Genomic DNA, 22,764 nt, shown 5'->3' on the forward strand with positions numbered 1-22,764 from the left:
AAATAATATACAAAATGTAATATCTGTCAGTGTATTTTAAATACCATACTGCAGTCAGAAATAACAATTTATTAGAAATATCTGTAATTTTGGTGCATACATCTACCTAACTCAATGAGCAGTATGTTTCTGTCACTATCAGAAGAATGTATCACTGCACTGTTTACTCCATAACAAATGATAAAATGTTAATTAACAATGTGCCCAGTTTCTGGCTGAAAAGTATCCACTGGACCAATTCACTTACCCAGTTAATAAACGTATAACCATCTACAAAATAAAGAAGTCATAATTATCTTTCTTGGTCCAGTAATTTGAATAAGCTGGGCTGTCTTATGTGGTCACAGTGGCAATTAGAAGTAGAAGTGTTCCTGAGACTTGTACTTCCCATAGCTGAATATGTCAATATGTGAGGATCTCTAAAACAATGCAAAACTCACAGGCACTCTAAAATAATCACTTTATTCTAGGCTCTAATAAAACATTCCATAAAGATATTTCTTCATGCACATGTAATAGTCACATGTGGTCTACATTATGCAGAATGCGTACAAGTATGTATCGAGTTAAAATGGATAACATCACAACAGTGTGAAACTGCCTTACCTGTCTCATCACAGTCTTCAGCGACTTCCACCATGTAATCAGAAGGACTAATTGGAGGGCTACAGCCAAAAGTGACAAATGTTGCATGGGAGCGGATCTCATAATTATGGCAGTAAGTTAATCGATGATTCTCCAAAGCAGTGATTAAAGATGTACGTAGCTTAGGCTATAAAAAAGAAGAAAAAGAAAAAATAGGGTCACTTAAAATAAATGCTGCATTCCTACAATCTGAAAATTCTATAAGATTTATTTTTGATTAAGTTCACCAGAGAAATAAATTACACTGTTAGTAGACCACATTTTTACATTGCCTTAAATATTTATTTATATTTATTTATTTATGTTTGTTGCTCTGTCCATATTGGCACTGGTACTACCTTTGACAACATCTTGCTTTTCTGCTGCACAGACCTCTCTGTCCTCTGTGCTCATATCCATACATAATTGCCAGCATTAAATTACTAATCTGGTTCCTTTAATCAGACTACTTGTCTCCACGTATGGATGCTCTATATATGCCTTAAGTCAGCAAATCGATCTCAGTGAGATCCATATATAAGCGCCTTAGAATGGTCATGATTTTTAGATATGAAGATACATTTCACATTCTGAGGTACCCCACAGTGTGAAAACATACAATAATTTTTAAATATTTAATATTCATATGCAATCGTTTTAAGCAGTGTTTATATTAGGATATAACAAAACAACTGGTCAGTTGTTCTGAGACATTGAGGGACAAGGAAAACCTGTCTGAGACACTTATAAGTCCAAGGAGTCTACTGATGTATCTGGATTTCTGAGGTGGTGTTGACAGAGTGTGTGGAAAAAATTTCACTCAATCTACCCTCATCCGAGTTATCAGACAAGATTCATGTTCCAGATCTGCACTGTTTTGTACAGCCAGCCAACAGATACAACTTGATTTTCCAGTATTAAGTGTTCAGTATTCAGATGACCTACCAAAATGTTAGTAATCTAATTTTGAATATTGCTTACATAAACGTGAATTTCCCATGCAGTAAAATATTGCCAAAATGTGAAATGATGTAATGCAGGGAAATGAAAATGATGATAATTCTAATAATAATAATAATTACTATGATTATTATTATTACATATAATAATTATTATAATTGATATTAATAATTGATTACGGTAATTATTATGATATTAATGATGAGTTTAAGCTTAGCCTAGACCAGTGGATGGGAATAGGAAATTTATACCAGGTCTGGCACCCATGTACCTTATGGACAGACGTAACTTATAAATGCCTGGTCCTCAATGTCCTATTTAGATGCAGGACATCATTATTCTTTCAGGAAAACTTGGCTAGGCTTAGAAAGGCCCCTTGGGTCATTAGCCTAGTAACAATCTATGAATCGATAACTAAGTGAAATGTATCTTTATGGTATTATGCTGCACAAACATCATAATTTAAGGGGAGTATCTATCAGTGAAAAAGGAGGCTGCAATATATATGGTGCTGTCTGTTTAATTTACTAGCACCATTTCTTAACAGAGAACCAAGATATAAATTACTCATGTGGTTTGGTTTTCTGTGGTACTGCATGGCTGAAATGAAAAAGCCTAGGAGCTGGCAGCGTATCACCTCATATCTTCCTCTTCATTTAGGCTGAATGGAGCTGAGGTAAATACTGTAAGACAGCAGGGAGCAAATCTCGTAGAGTAAAATGACCAGATTATAGGAATGTGATAATGAGAATTTACTGTACAAACTGGGTTAGTACATCTGTGGAAAGTGGGTGGTCAACTGACTCTGGACAGGTCCACTGCAGGGGATGGGAGAGTTGGAGGGCGCAGGTGTTAGATATGAAGGTAAAGGCAACTGCACTGGGGCTGTGTGATTTGACAAAACTACTAGGGCCTGTAATCTTACATTTGCCAATGATATATTTGCATATAAAAGTAAGAGATGATTTGCTGTAGCCAGGGTGTGGGGAGGATGGTAAGATTTTGCAGAAGGCATGGGAAATCATTCATGTTTACTTGCTGGAGCTAAGAAAATTGGTTTTACACCAATATGCACAAGGAAAACAAGGACAATAACTGACTGTGGCATGCATTCATGTAAATCCCATAATTCAGAACATTATGGCAAATAATATCCACAGGCAGTACATTTTTCTTTCCTGCAAAGAACAAGAAATCAGTATACTTCACAAAAAAGCAGCCTAACAGTTTAATGGGCAGTGATCTTGCAGGCATGTTAATACGTATGGTTGCAATGGTAACAGGGAGGTTAAACACAGAAGTCATATATCACATGAAATATGAAATGAAGGGTGTTCAAAATGATGTTTTTCAAAACATTCCCTTAGGACATCAAGAGTTCTTCAAATTTCATTTTATTTTGCTCTGTTATCTGGTTGCTATGGATATTGTTTTCCATTCACTGAATCAGATTTTCTGGAAGGCTGGAAACAAAAAGTGAGTTATAACATGATAGCTACATGTTTTTGTTTAAGATTCGGTTAATAAAATTAGTTTAATTTAATGTGAAGCACTACAGTGAATTTAGTACCCTACAATAGCTTCTTATGCCTATAGATAAACTGAAAGGAATGCACATCATTTTATCGTCTTGTACAGTACACATTGTGTTCCTGTACAAAGACTGTGAACATCTTACCTTTAGATATCAGGTCTCAGACAGGCAGTGTTCTGTACAGATATTTGGCTGGGAGAGCTGCATATAATCATGTATTCCTCTCCTTCAAGAAGCTATAATATTTTGCCCTGCTGTAAGCATATCTCTGCCCTTTCATATATAGTCACATTAGAAACACAAAAAAAATGCAACTCATACAGTTGCCAGCATTAACTTGTTTCAGTCAAAATGTTGAATTCTAGGTTAAGCAAACTGATTATAAATGCTGAATTATTAGCTATTATTTGACTTTATTCTAAAACAAGCTTATATTTGAAGTCATCTTCATCTAGCTTGTCTGTTTTCCTTGAATAGACAAGAAGAGATGTTTATGGCCATGTAATATAATAAAACCCAACACTGTTTACAAAACTTGTGCACGTAATCAGAAAAGTTTTGGATATTCACCCTTCATCAGTCCAAAAGTGTAACTAAAAACGAACCTTAAAAATGAATCATATGTACATCTTTAACCCGTATAAATCAATTAAGTTCTTAATTGCTGTTGCATCACACTGACCTTCCATGTATTAGCTCTTAATCTGCACTGCCACCTAGCCTCCATTTGTAATAATGCATTACCATGAGCCCCAGCATTGGGAACGTCACACTGACACAGAAATTAAAGTCTGAATTCACTCCATTACTAACAGCATGTACTAGTGTATTAATTATTTCCTTGTTTATATTATTTTTAAGATGTTCATGATTCATCATTTAGGCTTTCAGACTTATGTACGTAAAAGCTTGTTTTATTTGACTATTTTGATTCTCATAGACTTTTCAAGTTTCAGACGAGTTTATAAGCACATACTTGTACCGCTGACAGTGATGAATGGAAAAATTCCTTGAACTGATACATAATGCCAGTAAATGGATGTACACACTGTTCTAGGATGAAAATTTCATCAAAACGCAAATTAAAGGTCATGCTGCTAAACACTAGGAGTCTAAACATGAAACTGCACTCATTGTAGGCATTCTTAACCCTGGAAGATGCTGACATTTGTGCAGTCATAAAAACCTGGTTGAAAGCTGCAGAGAACTCCCCAGCTATACCAGGTTACACATCCTATCATACATTCAGAACCCAAGTAGTGGGCAGCAAAGCAAAAGGAGGTGGAGTTGTAATGTATATTAAAGACATATATACCTCCAGGCTGGTCAAACAGTGTGGTGCACAGGAGACACTGCAGGTGCAGTTAACAGTTGACAAGACCCCTATTCAAGTCATAGCTAGCTACAGGCCCCCAACTTTGACTCAAGATGCCCACTCCACCTATCTGGACCTCTTCAAATCTATCAAGATTGAATCCTTTACCCTGATCCTGGGTGACTTTAACTATCCAGCCATAGATTGGCAGAACTATTCATGCCAAAACACAAATGCCCAGAGATTACTTGATTTTGTCAATGCAAATGCCTTGGAACAGCTAGTCGACACCCCCACAAGAAGTGATACTATCTTGGACTTGGTATTAACCAACATGAGTAACCACTGCAGCATCACTACATTGTCATCATCCCTGGTAAGATTGACCACAAAGTGGTCACTTTCGAAGTCATCATCTTCCCTGACCCCCCCCCCCCAGCTAGGGTCAAACAAAAACACTTCTCCAAAGCTGATTACAACCTCCTGAGGGAAGGTATAAACAGTTTCACAGCCCATTCCCCCTCCACAGGAACTGGCACATATATCCAAGCCTACACCAAAGTACTATATGAGCATTTATATAGCTGCATGGACTCAGGAATACCCAACAAGACAAAATTGTCCTCCTCAAGTAAGAGTAAACTTGTGTAGTGGAAATCTGTAATAAATAAACTCTATAATAAAAGGAAAAATATTGCTGTCCAAGACCAACAAAGACACAGTGCCTAAATGGAAGCGATCTCTCCTTAGCTTGAACAGCAAATAAGAGCACTATTGAAACCCTCCAAAGCAAACTTTGAGTCCAAACTGGCCACATCTACTAAAGACAATCATAAGGCTTTCTTCACATATGTCCAAAATCTCAAAGGAAACACTCTGATCTGCTCAGAACTGGTGATCAAGGACACCACATACACAAATGCCATAGATATAGCCAACCTGCTGGCAGACAGGTTCATTGAAAACTTCACTCCTCTGTCCCCCCATCAGTAAATTAGGACATCCCCAGTACCTGCCACCTCCTAGGGAAAAGTCATCACTACCCTCTCAAAGGCAAAAAATACAGCCTCCATGGGACCTGATAACATCCCAGGCTGCATCTTACATGAACTCAGGCAGGAAACTGCAGCACCATTAGACACCCTATTCAACCAAAGCCTGAGTACTGGCTTTGTTCCATCTGAGTGGAGGACAGCCACTGTCATCCCTTTGCACAAAAGTGGAGCATCCACCAATCCAGGAAATTATAGACCGATCAGCCTAACTAGCCTGATCTGCAAGGCCATGGAATGGAACTAGCCTGATCTGTAAGGCCATGGAACAGATTATCATGGGCTTCATTAACAAGGACATTAGCAACCTCCAAACACTTGATTCCACACAGTTTGGTTTTGTCAAGGGTAGGTCATGTCTGTTAAATCTGGTTGACTTCTTTGAGACAGTCACCAAAGACATGGATGAGGGAAAGACAGTGTGCCTTGACCTGGCCAAAGCCTTTGATACTATTTTCCACTCAGATATAATAGATGAACTATCTCAACGAGGCATCAATCCGTATGTTACCAGATGGGTAACAAACTGGCTCACGGATAGAACCCACCTTATCAAAATAGGGGAAGCCATCTCAAGCAGTAGACCCATAATGAGCGGTGTACCCCAGGGATTGGTCTTGGGGCCTCTGTTGTTTGGGATATGCTTTTCTCAGGTGCAGGCCAAAACCAATGGGTTATGGCTGACCAAGTTTGCATATGACTGCAAGCCGGGCACTGTCATCAGTTCCCCCTAGTGATGTTGGCATCCTCCAAGAGAGTCTCACCCAAACAAATGACTGGTGCCAGAAACATGCCCTCAAACTGAATGCCAAAAAATGCATCATCATCCCCTTTGGGGACAGTCATGTCCCCACAAGTTATCACATTAATAACAAGGTCCTAAGCTTGCAATCAGTCGTGAGGGACCTGGGCACCCAGGTTGATAGCAAACTGACATTTGTCTACCATGTTGCTTCTGTTTTATGGAAAGCTTTCTACATGGCCCACCTCATTAGTAAGGGTATCTCATCCAGGGACAAGACGGTCATAACATCCCTGTATTCTTCCCTTATAAGACTCATTACTGAGTACAATGCCCCTTTCAGCATGTACCTCACAAAACACATGCAGCAGCTGGACGGACCACAGAGGCTCCTCACCAGGAGATTCCAGGGCCTCAAACATCTGCCATACACAGATAGGCTAAAGGCCCTGTCCCTCTACTCAGTCTCATACAGACTCTTCAGAGGTGACCTGTGTCAGGCATACAAAGCCATCTCAGACCCTGCGTTAATGAAATTGCTGCATATCCGCAAGTCAAGCTCCACTTGAGTAACCCACATGTGTGAAATCAACCTGGTCTGTGACATCAATAGGACCTGTTGGCAGGACAAATTTGTGTCTCAGAGAATCCTCCTTCTGTGGAATAGACTCCCTCTCCATGCCATGCAGAGTACCTCATTAACCCTTTTTAAGCACAACCTGGATAACTGGATGGGGAACAGAAAATACACCCCTGGGATTCCACCTGTGTCCCTGCTGGATGGGGGCATCAGGTGCTGACTTGTGGGAACATGGGCCATATTCTTGGCTAGCCTTGTAAGGGCCTCAGGGCCAATAGCTTAGCAACTACCTTTGATCTTATAACACAACACCAGTGTGTGTATACACAATGGATATCTGAACAGCTGAGTACCTTCCTATGGGTTCACTTTATAATCTCGAAATACTAAAATATCAAATTTCAGTATCTCAAGACTATAATAGTGAAAACAGAGTTACACGAAAGACCACATAACCGAATCCGGAAATGTCGAATTAGCGGTTATGGTGGTGCACTGTGTTACTGGACAGCTGGAAATTCAGGTAAGTGTTTATATTTTAAGGGTTTTCAGTAGGGATTTTATTGTATGTTAGTGTGGTGGGAAGTTGTATGTGTAGGTTAAGGTATGTAGGTAAGAGTGTGAGTGTGTAAGTGTTGAGAATGGTGTTGTTTGTATGTATGTGATGTGTGTTTGTGCGAGGGGAATGTAGATTGTGTAGTGGTGGGTTTCATGTCTGTGTCATTTTTAGTGCGACCTCGGAGTTGGTATATATAAGTAGTGGGGGGTGTATGGGGACTTGCCCCCTTCTTATATGTAGGGTAGGTGTGTGTCTATGTGTTGTTTTGTTTATATGTGTTTTGTTTGTTTGTTGTAGTGTGGGGAGGAAGGTGTATGTGTTTTTGTGTGGTGTAGGATGTGTTTACAAGTCACGGTTTTGAATTTTGCGGTTTTGGGGTTTCGGTATTTTGATTTTTCGGCTTTATACTCTCAAGATACTGAAATTCAATATTTTAGTATTTTGAGATTATAAAGTGAATCCCCTTCCTATATAAGGTGCACCAAACCTATCATCTTTGGTATTAGCTCTAGAAAAGAGCACCCCTAGGAATGTTTTTCGGACTGATGAGTGTTGAACTCAAATTGTAGGGTTTAACTCATTACAGCTGGGTGACGTCTGTAGGTGTTTCTGCAGTTACATCCTACTGATGTCTCTAGGTGTCAAATAATGCTTGTTCATATCTTCATTAATAAATTCAAAACCATGCTACACATAAAGTACTAAAAGATTTCATCTTAAAGCTTAAGTAATGATAAACACAGCTTTATTGATATCTGTCCATTGTTGAGTGCAAGTAACAAGTTATTTATTGCTGTTCATATAATATTTATTTCTATTGTCATAAATTTTTTTTTCTAAATATCTCAACAGCCAAGTGGCACATAAAGAAAGTACAGCTGTGTAAAATCTTACCATGATGGTAGATGTCCTTGCCTTTTCTGCTGCAGTATTCATCACTTATAGGATTCCCTGTCTTGGAAACCCAAAGTCCGGCAGTCTACCAAAGCCTACCATTGCTTTAAGGTATGCTGAACATCACCCAAATGCTCCTCATGCAGGGTAGGGCATAAAGGTGACGTGCAGGCGTACCATCCTCATAACTGATTGCCTAGTAGGAACACCAGTCCAAGGAAAACCAAAGAGAACCTGCACATGCAGGAAAGAAAAAGACTAGGGGGATAGAGGGAGGGAGTGAATACTGCAGAGGTGAAGGCAAGGACATCTACCATAATGGTAAGATTTTACACAACTGTACTATGCCCTTGCATTCACCACTGCAGTATTCATCACAAATGGGAGAGGCCAAAGCTCAAGAAGAAACTTTGGAGGAGGAAGCAGAAGTACAGCCCTCTAAGAAGCCATGAGGAATGGCATCGCAAAACCAGCCCCAGCTCTGGAGATACCATCCAAATGTTGTGTTAGGTAAAAGTATGCACACAAGGGCAAGTAGCTGCTTCAAGAATAGACTTAGTATCTAAGCCCCTGAAAAACTATCAGAGAGGCCACAGATCTAGTAGAATGAGCCTTTACAGAAGAAGGAAGGCTCTCATCATAAAAAGTATAACAAAAAGAAGTAACCTTTGAAATCCAAGTAGAAATAGTTTGCTTGGAAACAGCTAATCCTAAAGACCTAGTATGAAAAGACACAAACAGCTGATCAGATTTTCTAATAGCATTAGTCTTATCCAAATAAAATCTGAGCTGTCTATGCACATCCAAGGTATGCAGCACCCTCTCACTGTCAGATTGCAGAGAAGGGAAAAATGTAGGCAAATTAATAGACTGATTAACAACTCATTAAATTCCTTCGGTGTAAAAATAGGGATTACTATCCAAGGACATCCTGTCTTCATGAAGCAGCAAAAAAGGCAGACAAAGCATAAGGGCTTGCAACTCAGACACCCATCTAACAGAAGGAAGAGCTAACAAAAGAACTGTCTTCCAAGAAAAATGTTGCAAGGAAGCTGAAACAGCAGGCTCAGAAGGAGCCTAAGTCAGTTTCTCCAGAACAAAATTAAGATCCCAGGGAGGAGAAACAGCCTTCCTGAGAGGTCTAACATTAAGGATGCCTTTAAGAAATTGCTTAGCCTCAAATCTAGAAGCTAAAGGAGGAGTTAAAGGCAGACAAGCAGAAAGAGCTGATAAGTGGGCCTTCATAGAAGAATAGGCCAAACCAGTATTGAGCAATTCAAATAAGAGAGAACCAAAGGAACATCCACATTAAGTGGGTCCAGGTTATGACAGAGACACCAAATACAAAACCTCTTCCATTTAGATACAAAGGATTTCCTAGTAATAGGTTTCTTGGCCTCTTGCAGGACCTGCAGCACGTCCTCAGGAAAAGAAAAAGTGAATATGAGGAATCAAAACCCTATTACCCACAGTGTCAGTTGAAGTGTGGACAGGTGGGGATGGATGAGAGATCCCTTGTCTTGTATGAGTAGATCCACCCTCTGAGAACTTGTAATGACTGTCCTTGGCTAGATGCAGAAGTAGAGGGAACCAGTGCTGTCGCAGCTAAAAGGGAGTCACCAACAAGACTTTGGAGCAATTCTGTTAAATCTTGAACAGGACTTTTGGAATGAGAGGAAGGGAATGGAATTCATAAAGAAACATCCCCTTCCAAGAAAATGAGAGCGCGTCCACCTTCCACACCAGAGGACCTGGGACTCTGGCATAAAACAGAGGAAGTTGATTGTTCAGAGGGGAGGCAAAAAGATCAACTTGAGGAGTACCCCACTGTTGAACAATATTCAGAAACACATTCCTGTGAAGCATCCATTCATGAAACTGACTGAAGCGCCTGCTCAGAGTGTCTGCCACAATGTTCTGATCTGAAGGAATATAAACTGTCTGAAGAGTCACTTGATACTTGACAGACAGATTCCATACCATGAGTGCCAGCTGGCAAAGAAGATAAGATAGTGTTCCTCCCTGTTTACTTATATACCACATCACTGTGGCATTGGTCATGAATACCTTGATAGGCCCTGGAGAGAAGAGGATGAAAGGCCTGAAGAGCCAGCATAAGAGCTCTCATCTCTTTGATGCTGATGTGCTTCTTCTGCTGACGAGGTGAACCTTCAGAGAACCAAATATTGCTCCCCATTCCACATCTGAAGAGACTGTGAACAGATCCTGAGAGGGAAGAGGAGGGTGACAAGGGAGCCCTGGATTCAGAGACAACTGCTGAATCCACCAGAGAAGTTCCTTCTTGAGACAAGGTAGAAGAGGAACTGTAAAGTCTACAGGATGCACATATTGAAGCCACACCAACTTCAAAAAACACTGGAACGTCTTCATGTGGAGTTTGGCCAGAGGGAGCATCAGAATGGTGGAAGCCATGCAACCCAGAGTTCTCAGAAACTCCCTTGCTGCAATGGAGGCCACAGGAAGACCAGTTTGAAAGTAAAAAATGAGAGTTAAGGCCTTTGGAGGAGGCAGGGATGCCAGCATTGACACTGTCTGAATCCTGCAACCCAGAAAGACATGATCCCAAGAAGGAGTCAGAGAAGACATTTTGAGGTTTATCATGAACCCCAGGATCTGTAGAAGAGAAATGGCAAAACAAAGATTTTGCAAATGGAAGGCACCTTTAGAAAAATGTTTAAATGAGAGAGGTCTAGAATTGGTCTCCAAGTAGCTTCTTTTCTAGGCACTAGAAACATTCTTGTATAAAACCACTTCCCCCTTTGGGACACAGGTACCTGTTGAAAAGCACCCTGAGACAAGAGATCTTGAAGAACCTCTGGGAAAAATGGAAGTTGTTCCTGAGGAAATTGAGGAATGCCCATAAAAGAAGAATGGGGTATACACACTATGAAATACCCCTGATGAATGATTGACAGAACCCAAGAATCCTGAGTGATTCGAAGCCAAATAGGAAGAAAAAGAGAAAGGCAAAGAAAAAGAGGACTGTGGCTGGGAATAGATGGATAGTAAACAGCACCTGGTTTGTCAGGAAAGGAAGGCTTTTGAATCCCTGCAGTTGAGTGGCCTTAGCAGGAGAAGCCCATTTACCACCCTTTTTACCTTTATCAGGAGGGCCAGATTGTTTATGAAAAAAAGTTTGCTTAGTAGGGTAGTTTCATTGAAATATAGGCACAGGCGAAACAAAAACATGTTTAAGCTCCTGTAAGGCCTTCCCCTTGTTCCGAAGAGACTTAAATAAGCCAGAAGCTGCTTCCCCAAACAAAAGTTTATTATCTAGAGGAGCATCCATCAACTTAGCCTTAATATCATCAGGTAAAGTTGAAGCCTAAGCCAAGAATACCTCTTCATTACTGAACCAAAAGCCAAAGTCAGAGGCTACAGACACCACAGAGGGGTCAGCAGCAGGACATCTGAACAAAAAGGAATAATCCTTAGGCACCCTATAAAACCAATCAGGCTTCTTGGGAATAGGGGGCAGAGAATCAGGCATTTTAGAAGCATTGGAAAAAACATCCAGTAAAGCAGCCAAGCCAGTAGGAATAGCCACAGGTTTAGGAAATTCCATGTGCAGTAACTTATAGTACCTCTTACGGATATCAGAGACCTGAGCACAATCCCACTTAAAAGAAATTCCATCATCCTAGAGATGGTCTCCCCAAAGGAAATTTTCTCAGAAGGAGTATATGGACTATTAGATTCCTCCTCCTCTGATCCATAGTCTAAAGGAGAATGAATCTGAGTAGAATAAGTAAGGGATTCTTCATCAGAATCCAACTCTTCCTCAGATGAATTCAGTTCCCTGGGCTCTTTAAGTGGAGAAGAGGACCAAGGAGGAGCAGGAAACAAAATCCTGTAAGGAAGCCTTAATGACAGTAAAGCATTAAATAACCCCTGAGTAAAGGCCTGCCACTTACTTTCTGGATGCCTAGGAGCAGAAGAAACATTTAGTTTTCTGTTTCTTTTTTAAGGAAACATTCTCCCTAGAAAACTGAGAAGGCTCTGACTCAGAACAGCATTCAACAACTGAAGTAGGAACTTCTTCCCTAAGAAGAATCTGAAGAACCTCCCCTTGACTCCTTGGAAGCAATCAACCATGGTTACCACTGAACATCCAAAATGGATGCCTGAAAAGCCACATTGGACTTGCTGTCCACCAGATCCTCACCAGCCTCCAACATGGTCATGGTAGAGAAATCCGGCAACACAGCCAGGTGAGCCTATGGGTTTGTAACAACCTCAGGAGAAACACCAAGCAGAGCCTGGACAGTGGAAGAATCTGGTCTTACGTTTTTCACCTTCTTCTTCCCTGATGGCTAAATTGCAGGGTGGAAAGTTCCTTCCATTGTATCTTTAGTAAGAACTTTAAGATGCTGGTTCTCAAAATACAGTGAAAAGGAAGAAAGCCTGCTATGAAGAGTTTTCCTGATGAACGCCTGACAAATCAAATAAGACGTATAGTTGTGAGAAGCTCCCAGGCAAAAAAGGCACTTATTATGGCAGTCTTTATGAGGAATCTGTCTCCCACAATGGCATTTACCTTTCCTGGATGACATTAGCCACAAACAGCATAAAAATTCAAGAAAAAGAACAAAACTGCAACTGGGTACTTATCTGCAATGGTGAGGACTTCAGCAAACAGGAGAAATCACTGGAATAGAAAAATGCAGTAAAAATTAAAAAGGAATAGAAAAATGGCTGAAATTGGATGTAGGCAAACAGGCCAATGGTTAGTAACAGCATTTGGACTGGCGGCAAAGAAGTTCTGAGGTTGGTACGCCTGAATGTCACCTTTATGCTCTATGCTACTCAAGCAACATTTCGGTGATGTTCAGAGTACCTTAAAGTAATGGTAGGCTTTGGTAGACTGGCTGGATGTCAGGCTTCAATGGCAGGGAATCCCATAAGTGATGAGTACTGCAGCAGTGAATGTAATGACATCTGCTTAGCCTCATATGAAAGCTCTTAGCTGAATGAACAAAATGCTGCTGACAGTATGTGTATAACTTGAGTGGTTGCTGAAAAATTGTAAGTTGTTTACAAAATATTATGAGGGTAATAGTTACTATGTTTACTGCCATTTATAAAATCCAGTTTAAAACCTAGAACATACAGAATACTACCACTATGAAAATAGTTTATGCTAAAGAGTTTGCCATTTACACTTCTTTAATGAACCCTATGGTTCCAGAGATATGAACATTTGTTTGAAACATGAGGACATAATTTGATGCTATAAAAAAGCTTCGGCTCCACCCATTGGAAGCTATGGTACAAACTTCCAGAGCACCACTGCAGAAAATGGGTTAATTATGTATATAATTAATTTGTATCTAGGCGTTTTCCATGTTTTTGTTCAAATTTGTTTTTAGTGAGTGAAATTTTTGGTAGCTGCATTTTATTGTATGCAGACAACTTCAGACACCCTGAGTGCGACAGACATGAAACAGACTATTATCTGCCACTGGAAATGTGGTATATTTATATATGAACTGCAAACGTCTAGCACAGCTATTATTACTGGAGTGCAGTTTTGTTTTCCAACTTATTGTCTATATCCTAGGAAGTTTTCAAAGCACCAGAGTATGTTCCATTTTCCACATGTGAGAAAAAAAAACTCATTTATGGTACTGCTTCAGTGGAGCATAATGTGCACCATACTCCTGGTAACAGCACCCATAAAGAGGTCTCCCTGGAAACCATTTAAGATAAGCAGAATATATGGTTGCACAACCTTTAAGCTCCTTGTGAGACTAACTCCTACAAGGTTACCTCTTAGTAACTTCATCTAATTCACACACACTGAGTGGAACTTTACTAAACTGATTTGTGGTGCTGATTTCTGATGCTGGAGCAATAACTTAATAGATATAATATCCCCCATGTGTTATCCAAGTTTAACAAACTCTATCTTCATTGTGTCTAAAAAAAATTTCTTAAAAGAATAATATGATAATGGAGAGGGTCAATGATGAATCAATAATAGCTGTATAATAGTTGAAGATAGAGACTGTATGAAGATTACAGAAGACTGAAACACTCAGTCTGAAATTAAAAGGAACATAATGCAACATTTGTTTCATGGTCCGATGGTAAACAGGTATCAGCTGACAAAGGACTGGATAATGTTAAAAATATTATATCATACAGGGGACAATGTCAGACTTGGTTAATTACAATTAATTTCTTTCTTTCTTTATTTCTTAGCTGAGAATTTACATGCAGATGTGTTTTGAGTACAAAATCTCTACACCCCTGCAAGGATTCTTTGGTTGCTTTACCTAGTCAAATACCCAAACAATGTAGAAATAAATAGTCTGTTTCATAAGGAATTGATAGAGTTGTTTAATAAATTTGGCATAGAATTTATGAAACTAATGGTTAGAAATTACAATGACAAAAGAGAGCAAATTTTAAAATAAGTTAATGGTTTGCATACCAGATTGTTATCAGATCTCATGTTTGAAATAGAGAAATATTAATATATTCAAAGAAACTGATGTGCATTGTGATAATGTACTTAATAGGAAGTTGAAAAAATGAACAGAGATCTGAATAAGTTTAGGGAAGGAAGTACGTATCCACCCCTTAAGAGATTGGACAAGTTTAATACACAAGACAATCAGTTAAATTTGGAGGAAGTAAATCTGGGATTAGACCAGACAGAAGCAGACTATCCTAAAATCCATTTAGACCCTTTATTAACACCACACCCATCTGGAGAAGTGAAAGGATAGCCCAGAAACAGGGAATGAACAACAACTGGGAACACAGGAATTACTACAACAAAGGCAGAGGGAGGGAAGGAGGAGAGGGAGTTACACGAGAAAATGTGTTTAAAACTTGTCTTATATAATAGTGTTAAGCTCCATGGCTCCAGTTTTGTGTATCTATATTTCAAGTGGATTTAGTGACTGATTTTCATGCTTCTTAGCTTGTGATACCATGACAAAGACATCAGAGCAGTCCACCTCTTTTTCCAGTTCTGTAAACGAGAATAACTCCGATTTGGATAACACTCCAGTTTCGAGGAGTGAGTTTGTACAGTTATTTGACCTAGTAAAGAAGATTGCTACAACACAAGCAGTTTAGTTAGACTCTTCCAGATTTAACTTCCTGGGAAACCAACAACAACTATTTGGTGAAGGGTTAAACCAATGCACTGGGATGCAAATAGCGTTGGTGAGAATGGGTAATGGCGGAATGGCACCTTCCACACAAACTATGAGAATACAAGGCAGCCAGTCACAAGTATCAAATAGAAACTTGGAAATGAGGAATGAAATCAACTCGTCCAACAACAATCTCACTACCGAATTTGACTTTGAAAGATGGGCTGGTAAGCGATTTAACTTTATAGAACAACAACAGCCCAGTACAAAGACATTTACGGACACATTGTCTCCTTTTAAAAGCAATTTGATATTGTTTAAAAATGTGCAAATGGAGATCGATTACCTTAATGAAAGTATCAATACTAGAAAAGTCCCGAAGGGGCTTCTTTTTGACAAATACCCAAACAATGTAGAAATGAATAGTCCATTTCATAAGGAATTGATATCGTTGTTTAATAATTTTGGCATAGAATTGATGAAACTAATGGTTACAAATTACAATGACACAAGAGAGAAAATTTTAAAAGAAGTTAATAATTTGCATACCAGATTGTTATTGGATCTCATGTTTGAAATAGAGAATGTAAAATATATTAATATTTTCAAAGAAATTGATGTGCATGTTAATAATGTACTTAATAGGAAGTTGAAAAAAATGAACAGAGATCTGAATGAGTACAGGGTAGGAAGAGTGTATCCACCCCCTTAGAGATTGGACAAGTTTAATACACAAGACAATCGGTTAACTTGGGAGGAAGTAAACTTGGCATTAGACCAGACAGAGACAGAGTATCCTGAAATCCCTTTAGACAATTTATTATCACCTCCCCCTCCGGAGAAGCAAAAGGATAGAGCAGAAACAGGGAATGAACAACAGTTGGGAACAAAGGAATTACTACAACAAAGGCAGAGGGAGGGGAGGAGGGAGGAGAGGGAGTTACACGAGAAAGCGTGTTTAAAACTTGTTTTTATATAATTAAGTGTTAAGATCCACAGCTCCAGTTTTGTGTATCTATACTTCAAGTGGATTTAGTGACTGCTTTTTCATGTTTCCCGGCTTGTGATACCATGACAGTGACATCGGAGCAGACCACTTCTTTTTCCAGTTCTGTAAATGAGAATAACTCTGATTTGGATAACACTCCAGTTTCAAGGAGTGAGTTTGTACAGTTATTTTACCTAGTAAAGAAGATTGCTACAAGCAAACAATTTTGTTAGACTCTTCCAAATTTAACTTCCCAGGAAACCAACAACAACTATTTGGCGAAGGGCTAAACCAATCTACTGGGACGAAAATGATGTTGGAGAGAACGGGTAATGGCGGAATGGCACCTTCAACACAAATGATGAGAAAACAAGGCAGCCAGTTGCAAGGATCAAATAAAAACGTGGAAATGAGGAATGAAATCAACTCATCCAACAACAATCTCACTACAGAATTTGACTTTGAAAAATGGGCTGGTAAGCGATTTAACTTTATAGAACAACAACAGCCCAGTACAGAGACATTTATGGACACATTGTCTGCTTTTAAAAGTAAGTTGTTATTGTTTAAAAATTTGCAAATGGAGATCGATTACCTTAATGAATGTATAAATACCAGAAGAGTCGAGAAGGGGCATCGTTTTGTCAAATACCCAAACAATGTAGAAATGAATAGTCAATTTCATAAGGAATTGAAAGAGTTGTTTAATAATTTTGGCATAAAATTGATGAAACTAATGGTAAGAAATTTCAATGACAAAAGAGAGAAAATTTTAAAAGAAGTTAATAATTTGCATACCAGATTATCGGATCTCATGTTTGAAACAGAGAAGATAAAATATATTAATATTTTCAAAGAAATTGATATGCATTGTAATAATGTACTTAATAGGAAGTTGAAAAAAATGAACAGAGATCTGAATGAGTACAGGGTAGGAAGAGTGTATCCACCCCCTTAGAGATTGGACAAGTTTAATACACAAGACAATCGGTTAACTTGGGAGGAAGTAAACTTGGCATTAGACCAGACAGAGACAGAGTATCCTGAAATCCCTTCAGACCATTTATTAACACCACCCCCCTCCGGAGAAGCAAAAGTATAGCCCAGAAACAGGGAATGAACAACAGTTGTGAACACAGGAATTACTAAAACAAAGGCAGAGGGAGGGGAGGAGAGGGAGTTACACAAGAAAACGTGTGTAAAACTTGTTTTATATAATAAAGAGTGTTGAGTTCCGTGGCTCCAGTTTTGTGTATCTATACTTCGAGTGGATTTGTTGACTGCTTTTTCGTGTTTCTTGGCTTGTGATACCACGATGAATACATACGAGCAGGCCACCTCTTTTTCCAGTTCTGTAAACGAGAATAACTTTGATTTGGATAACACTCCAATTTCGAGGAGTGAGTTTGTACAGTTACTTGACCTAGTAAAGAAGACTGCTACAACACAAGCAGTTTTGTTAGACTCTTCCGGATTTAACTTCCCGGGAAACCAACAACAACTATTTGGTGAAGGGTTAAACCAATGTACTGGGACACAAATGACGTTGGTGAGAATGAGTAATGGCGGAATGGCACCTTCCACACAAACTATGAGAATACAAGGCAGCTAGTCACAAGTATCAAATAGAAACTTGGAAATGGGGAATGAAATCAACTCATCCAACAACAATCTTACTACCAAATCTGACTTTGAAAAATGGGCTGGTAAGTGATTTAACTTTATAGAACAGCAGCCCAGTACAGAGATATTTACGGACACATTGTCTGCTTTTAAAAGCAAGTTGATATTGTTTAAAAATTTACAAATGGAGATCAATTACTTTAATGAAAGTATCAATATTACAAGAGTCCCGAAGGGGCTTCATTTTGTCAAATACCCAAACAATGTAGAAATGAACAGTCCATTTCATAAGGAATTGATAGAATTGTTTAACAATTTTGGCACAGAATTGATGAAACTAATGGTTACAAATTACAATGACAAAAGAGAGAACATTTTAAAAGAAGTTAATAATTTGCATACCAGATTGTTATCGGATCTCATGTTTGAAGAAGAGAAAGTAAAATATATTAATATTTTCAAAGAAATTGAGGTGCATTGTAAAAATGAACAGAGATCTGAGTGAGTATAGGGAAGGAAGAGCGTATCCACCCCCTAAGAGATTGGACAAGTTTAATACACAAGACAATCAGTTAAATTTGGAGGAAGTAAATTTGGGATTAGACCAGACAGAGGTAGAGTATCCTGAAAACCCTTTAGACCCTTTATTAACACCTCCCCCCTCCAGAGAAGCGAAAGTATAACCCAGAAACAAGGAATGAACAACAATTGGGAACACAGGAATTGCTATAACAAAGGCAGAGGGAGGGGAGGAGGGAGGACAGGGAGTTACACGAGAAAACGTGTTTAAAACTTTTTTTTATATAATTAAGAGTGTTAAGTTCCACAGCTCCAGTTTTGTGTATCTATACTTTGAGTGGATTTAGTACCTTTTTTTTCATGTTTCTTGGCTTGTGATACCGTGACAGAGATGTTGGAGCAGACCACTTCTTTTTCCATTTCTGTAAATGAGAATAACTCTGATTTGGATAACACTCCAGTTTCAAGGAGTGAGTTTGTACATTTATTTTACCTAGTAAAGAAGATTGCTACAAGCAAACAGTTTTGTTAGACTCTTCTGGATTTAACTTCCCAGGAAACCAACAACAACTGTTTGGCAAAGGGCTAAACCAGTCTACTGAGACACAAATGACTTTGGAGAGAATGGGTAATAGCAGAAAGGCACCTTCAACACAAACAATGAGAATACAAGGCAGACAGTCGCAATGATCAAATAGAAATGTGGAAATGAGGAATTAAATCAATTCATCCAACAACAATCTCACTACAGAATTTGACTTTGAAAAATGTGCTGGTAAGCAATTTAACTTTATAGAACAACAACAGCCCAGTACATAGACATTTATGGGCACATTATCTGCTTTTAAAAGCAAGTTGTTATTGTTTAAAAATTAGCAAATGGAGATCGATTACCTTAATGAATGTATAAATGCTAGAAGAGTCTCGAAGGGGTGTCATTTTGTCAAATACCCAAACAATGTAGAAATGAATAGTCCATTTCATAATGAATTGATAGTTGTTTAATAATTTTGGCACAGAACTGATGAAACTAATGTTAAGAAATTACAATGACGAAAGAGAGAAAATTTTAAAAGAAGTTAATAGTTTGCATACCAGATTGTAATCGGATCTCATGTTTGAAATAGAGAAGGTAAAATATATTAATATTTTCAAAGAAATTGATGTGCATGGTAATAATGTACTTAATAGGAAAATGAGAAAAATGAACAGAGATCTGAATGAGTATAGGGTAGGAAGAGCGTATCCACCCGCTAAGAGACTGGACAAGTTTAATACACAAGACAATCAGTTAAATTTGGAGGAAGTAAATTTTGGATTAGACCAGACAGAGACAGAGTATCCTAAAATCCCTTTAGACCCTTTATTAACACTATCCCCCCTTCCGGAATAGCGACAGGATAGCCCAGAAACAGGGAATGAACAAAAATTGGGAACACAAGAATTACTACAACAAAGGCAGAGGGAGAGGAGAGGGAGGAGAGAGAGTTACATGAGAAAACGTGTTTAAAACTTGTTTTATGTAATAAAGACTGTTAAGTTCCGCAGCTTCAGTTTTGTGTATCTATACTTTGAGTGGATTTAGTGACTGCTTTTTTGTGTTTCTTGGCTTGTGATACCATGACAGAGATGTCAGAGCAGACCACTTCTTTTTCCAGTTCTGTAAACGAGAATAACTCTTATTTGGATAATACTCCAGTTTTGAGGAGTGAGTTTGTATAGTTGTTTGACCTAGTAAAGAAGATTGCTACATCGCAAGCAGTTTTGTTAGACTCTTCCAGATTTACCTTACCGGGAAACCAACAAGAACCATTTGGCAAAGGTCTAAACCAATCTACTAGGATGCAAATGACGTTGGCAGGAACGGGTAATGGCAGAATGGCACCTTCCACACAAATGATGAGAACACAAGTCAGCCAGTCTCAAGTATCAAATAGAAACTTGGAAATGAGGAATGAAATCACCTCGTCCAACAACAATCTCACTACTGAATTTGACTTTGAAAAATGGGCTGATAAGCGATGTAACTTTATAGAACAACAACAGCCCAGTACAGAGACATTTATGGACACATTGTCTGCTTTTAAAAGCAAGTTGTTATTGTTTAAAAATATGTACATGGAGATCGATTACCTTAATGAATGTATCAATACTAGAAGAGTCCCAAAGGGGCTTTGTTTTGTCAAATACCCAAAAAACGTAGAAACGAATAGTCCATTTCATAAGGAATTGACTGAGTTGTTCAATAATTTTGGCATAGAATTGATGAAACTAATGGTTAGAAATTACAATGACAAAAGAGAGAAATTTTTTTAAAAAGTTAATACTTTGCATACCAGATTATCAGATCTCATGTTTGAAATAGGGTAAAATATATTAATATTTTCGAAGAAATTGATGTGCATTGTAATAATGTACTTAATAGGAAGTTGAAAAAAATGAACAGAGATTTGAATGAGTATAGGGTAGGAAGAGTGTATCCGCCCCTTAAGAGATTGGACAAGTTTAATACACAAGACAGTCAGTTAAATTGGAAGGAAGTAAATTTGGGATTAGACCAAACAGAGGCAGAGTATCCTGAAATCCATTTAGACCCTTTATTAACACCCCCCCCCCCCCCAGGAGAAGCAAAAGTATAGCCCAGAAACAGGGAATGAACAACAGTTGGGAACACAGGATAATTACTACAACAAAGGCAGAGGGAGAGGAGGAGGGAGGAGAGGGAGTTACATGAGAAAACGCGTTTAAAACTTGTTTTATATAATAAAGGGTGCTAAGTTCTGTGGCTCCAATTTTGTGTATCTATACTTTGAGTGGATTTAGTGATTGCTTTTTCATGTTTCTTGGCTTGTGATGCCATGACAAAGACATTGGAGCAGACCACCTCTTTCTCCAGTTCTGTAAATGAGAATAACTCTGATTTGGATAACACTCCAGTTTCGAGGAGTGAGTTTGTAGTTATTTGACCTAGTAAAGAAGATTGCTACAACACAAGCAGTTTTGTTAGACTCTTCCAGATTTAACTTCCCAGGAATCCAACAATAACTATTTGGTGAAGGGTTAAACCAATGTACTGGGATGCAAATGACATTGGTGAGAACAAGTAATGGCGGAATGGCACCTTCCACACAAACTATGCGAATACAAGGCAGCCAGTCACAAGTATCAAATAGAAATTTGGAAATGAGGAATGAAATCAACTCACCCAACAACAATCTCACTACCAAATTTGACTTTGAAAAATGGGCTGGTAAGCTATTTAACTTTATAGAACAACAACAGCCTAGTACAGAGACATTTACGGACACATTGTCTGCTTTTAAAAGCAAGCTGATATTGTTTAAAAATTTGCAAATGGAGATCGATTACCTTAATGAAAGTATCAGTACTACAAGTGTCCCGAAGGGGCTTCGTTTTCTCAAATACCCAAACAATGTAGAAATGAATAGTCCATTTCATAAGGAATTGATAGAGTTGTTTAATAATTTTGGCATAGAATTGATGAAACTAATGGTTACAAATTACAGTGACACAAGAGAGAAAATTTTAAAAGAAGTTAATAATTTGCACACCAGATTATTATCAGATCTCATGTTTGAAGTAGAGAAGGTAAAATATATTAATATTTTCAAAGAAATTGATGTGCACTGTAATAATGTACTTAATAGGAAGGTGAAAAAAAATGAAGAGAGATCTGAGTGAGTATAGGGACAGAAGAGTGTATCCATCCCCTAAGAGATTGGACAAGTTTAATACACAAGAAAATCAGTTAAATTTGGTGGAAGTAAATTTGGGATTAGACCAGAGGCAGAGTATACTGAAATCCCTTTAGACCCTTTATTAACACCTCAGCCCTCCGCAGAAGCAAAAGGATAGCCCAGAAATAACGAATGAACAACAATTGGGAACACAGGAATTACTACAACAAAAGCAGAGGGAGGAGAGGGAGTTACATGAGAAAACGTGTTTAAAACTTTTTTTATATAATTAAGAGGGTTAAGTTCCACAGCTCCAGTTTTGTGTATCTATACTTCAAGTGGATTTAGTGACTGTTTTTTCATGTTTCTTGGCATGTGATGCCATGACAGAGATGGAGAATACCACTTCTTTTTCCAGTTCTGTAAAGGAGAATAACTTTGATTTGGATAACAGTCCAATTTCAAGGAGTGAGTTTGTACAGTTATTTTACCTAGTAAAGAAGATTGCTACAAGCAAACAGTTTTGTTAGACTCTTCTGGATTTAA

The 22,764-nt window shown here is 38.5% G+C and overlaps 1 protein-coding gene across 9 annotated transcripts in view; it reads right to left on the reverse strand.

Annotated features, from left to right (window-relative positions):
• The window catches only part of ANKS1B (ankyrin repeat and sterile alpha motif domain containing 1B), a 6,771,497-nt gene that overhangs the window by 3,949,251 nt on the left and 2,799,482 nt on the right, over nt 1-22,764 (reverse strand). For all 9 annotated transcript variants that reach the window (XM_044087908.1, XM_044087910.1, XM_044087909.1 and 6 more), the window contains one exon: nt 607-772. In XM_044087908.1, the coding sequence (XP_043943843.1) occupies nt 607-772 (166 nt within the window). The remainder of the gene's footprint in view (nt 1-606; nt 773-22,764) is intronic.

The sequence above is a fragment of the Protopterus annectens genome, chromosome 11.part0 (genome assembly GCF_019279795.1).
Source record: "Protopterus annectens isolate FY-2018-M chromosome 11.part0, PAN1.0, whole genome shotgun sequence".
NCBI lineage: Eukaryota > Metazoa > Chordata > Ceratodontiformes > Protopteridae > Protopterus > Protopterus annectens.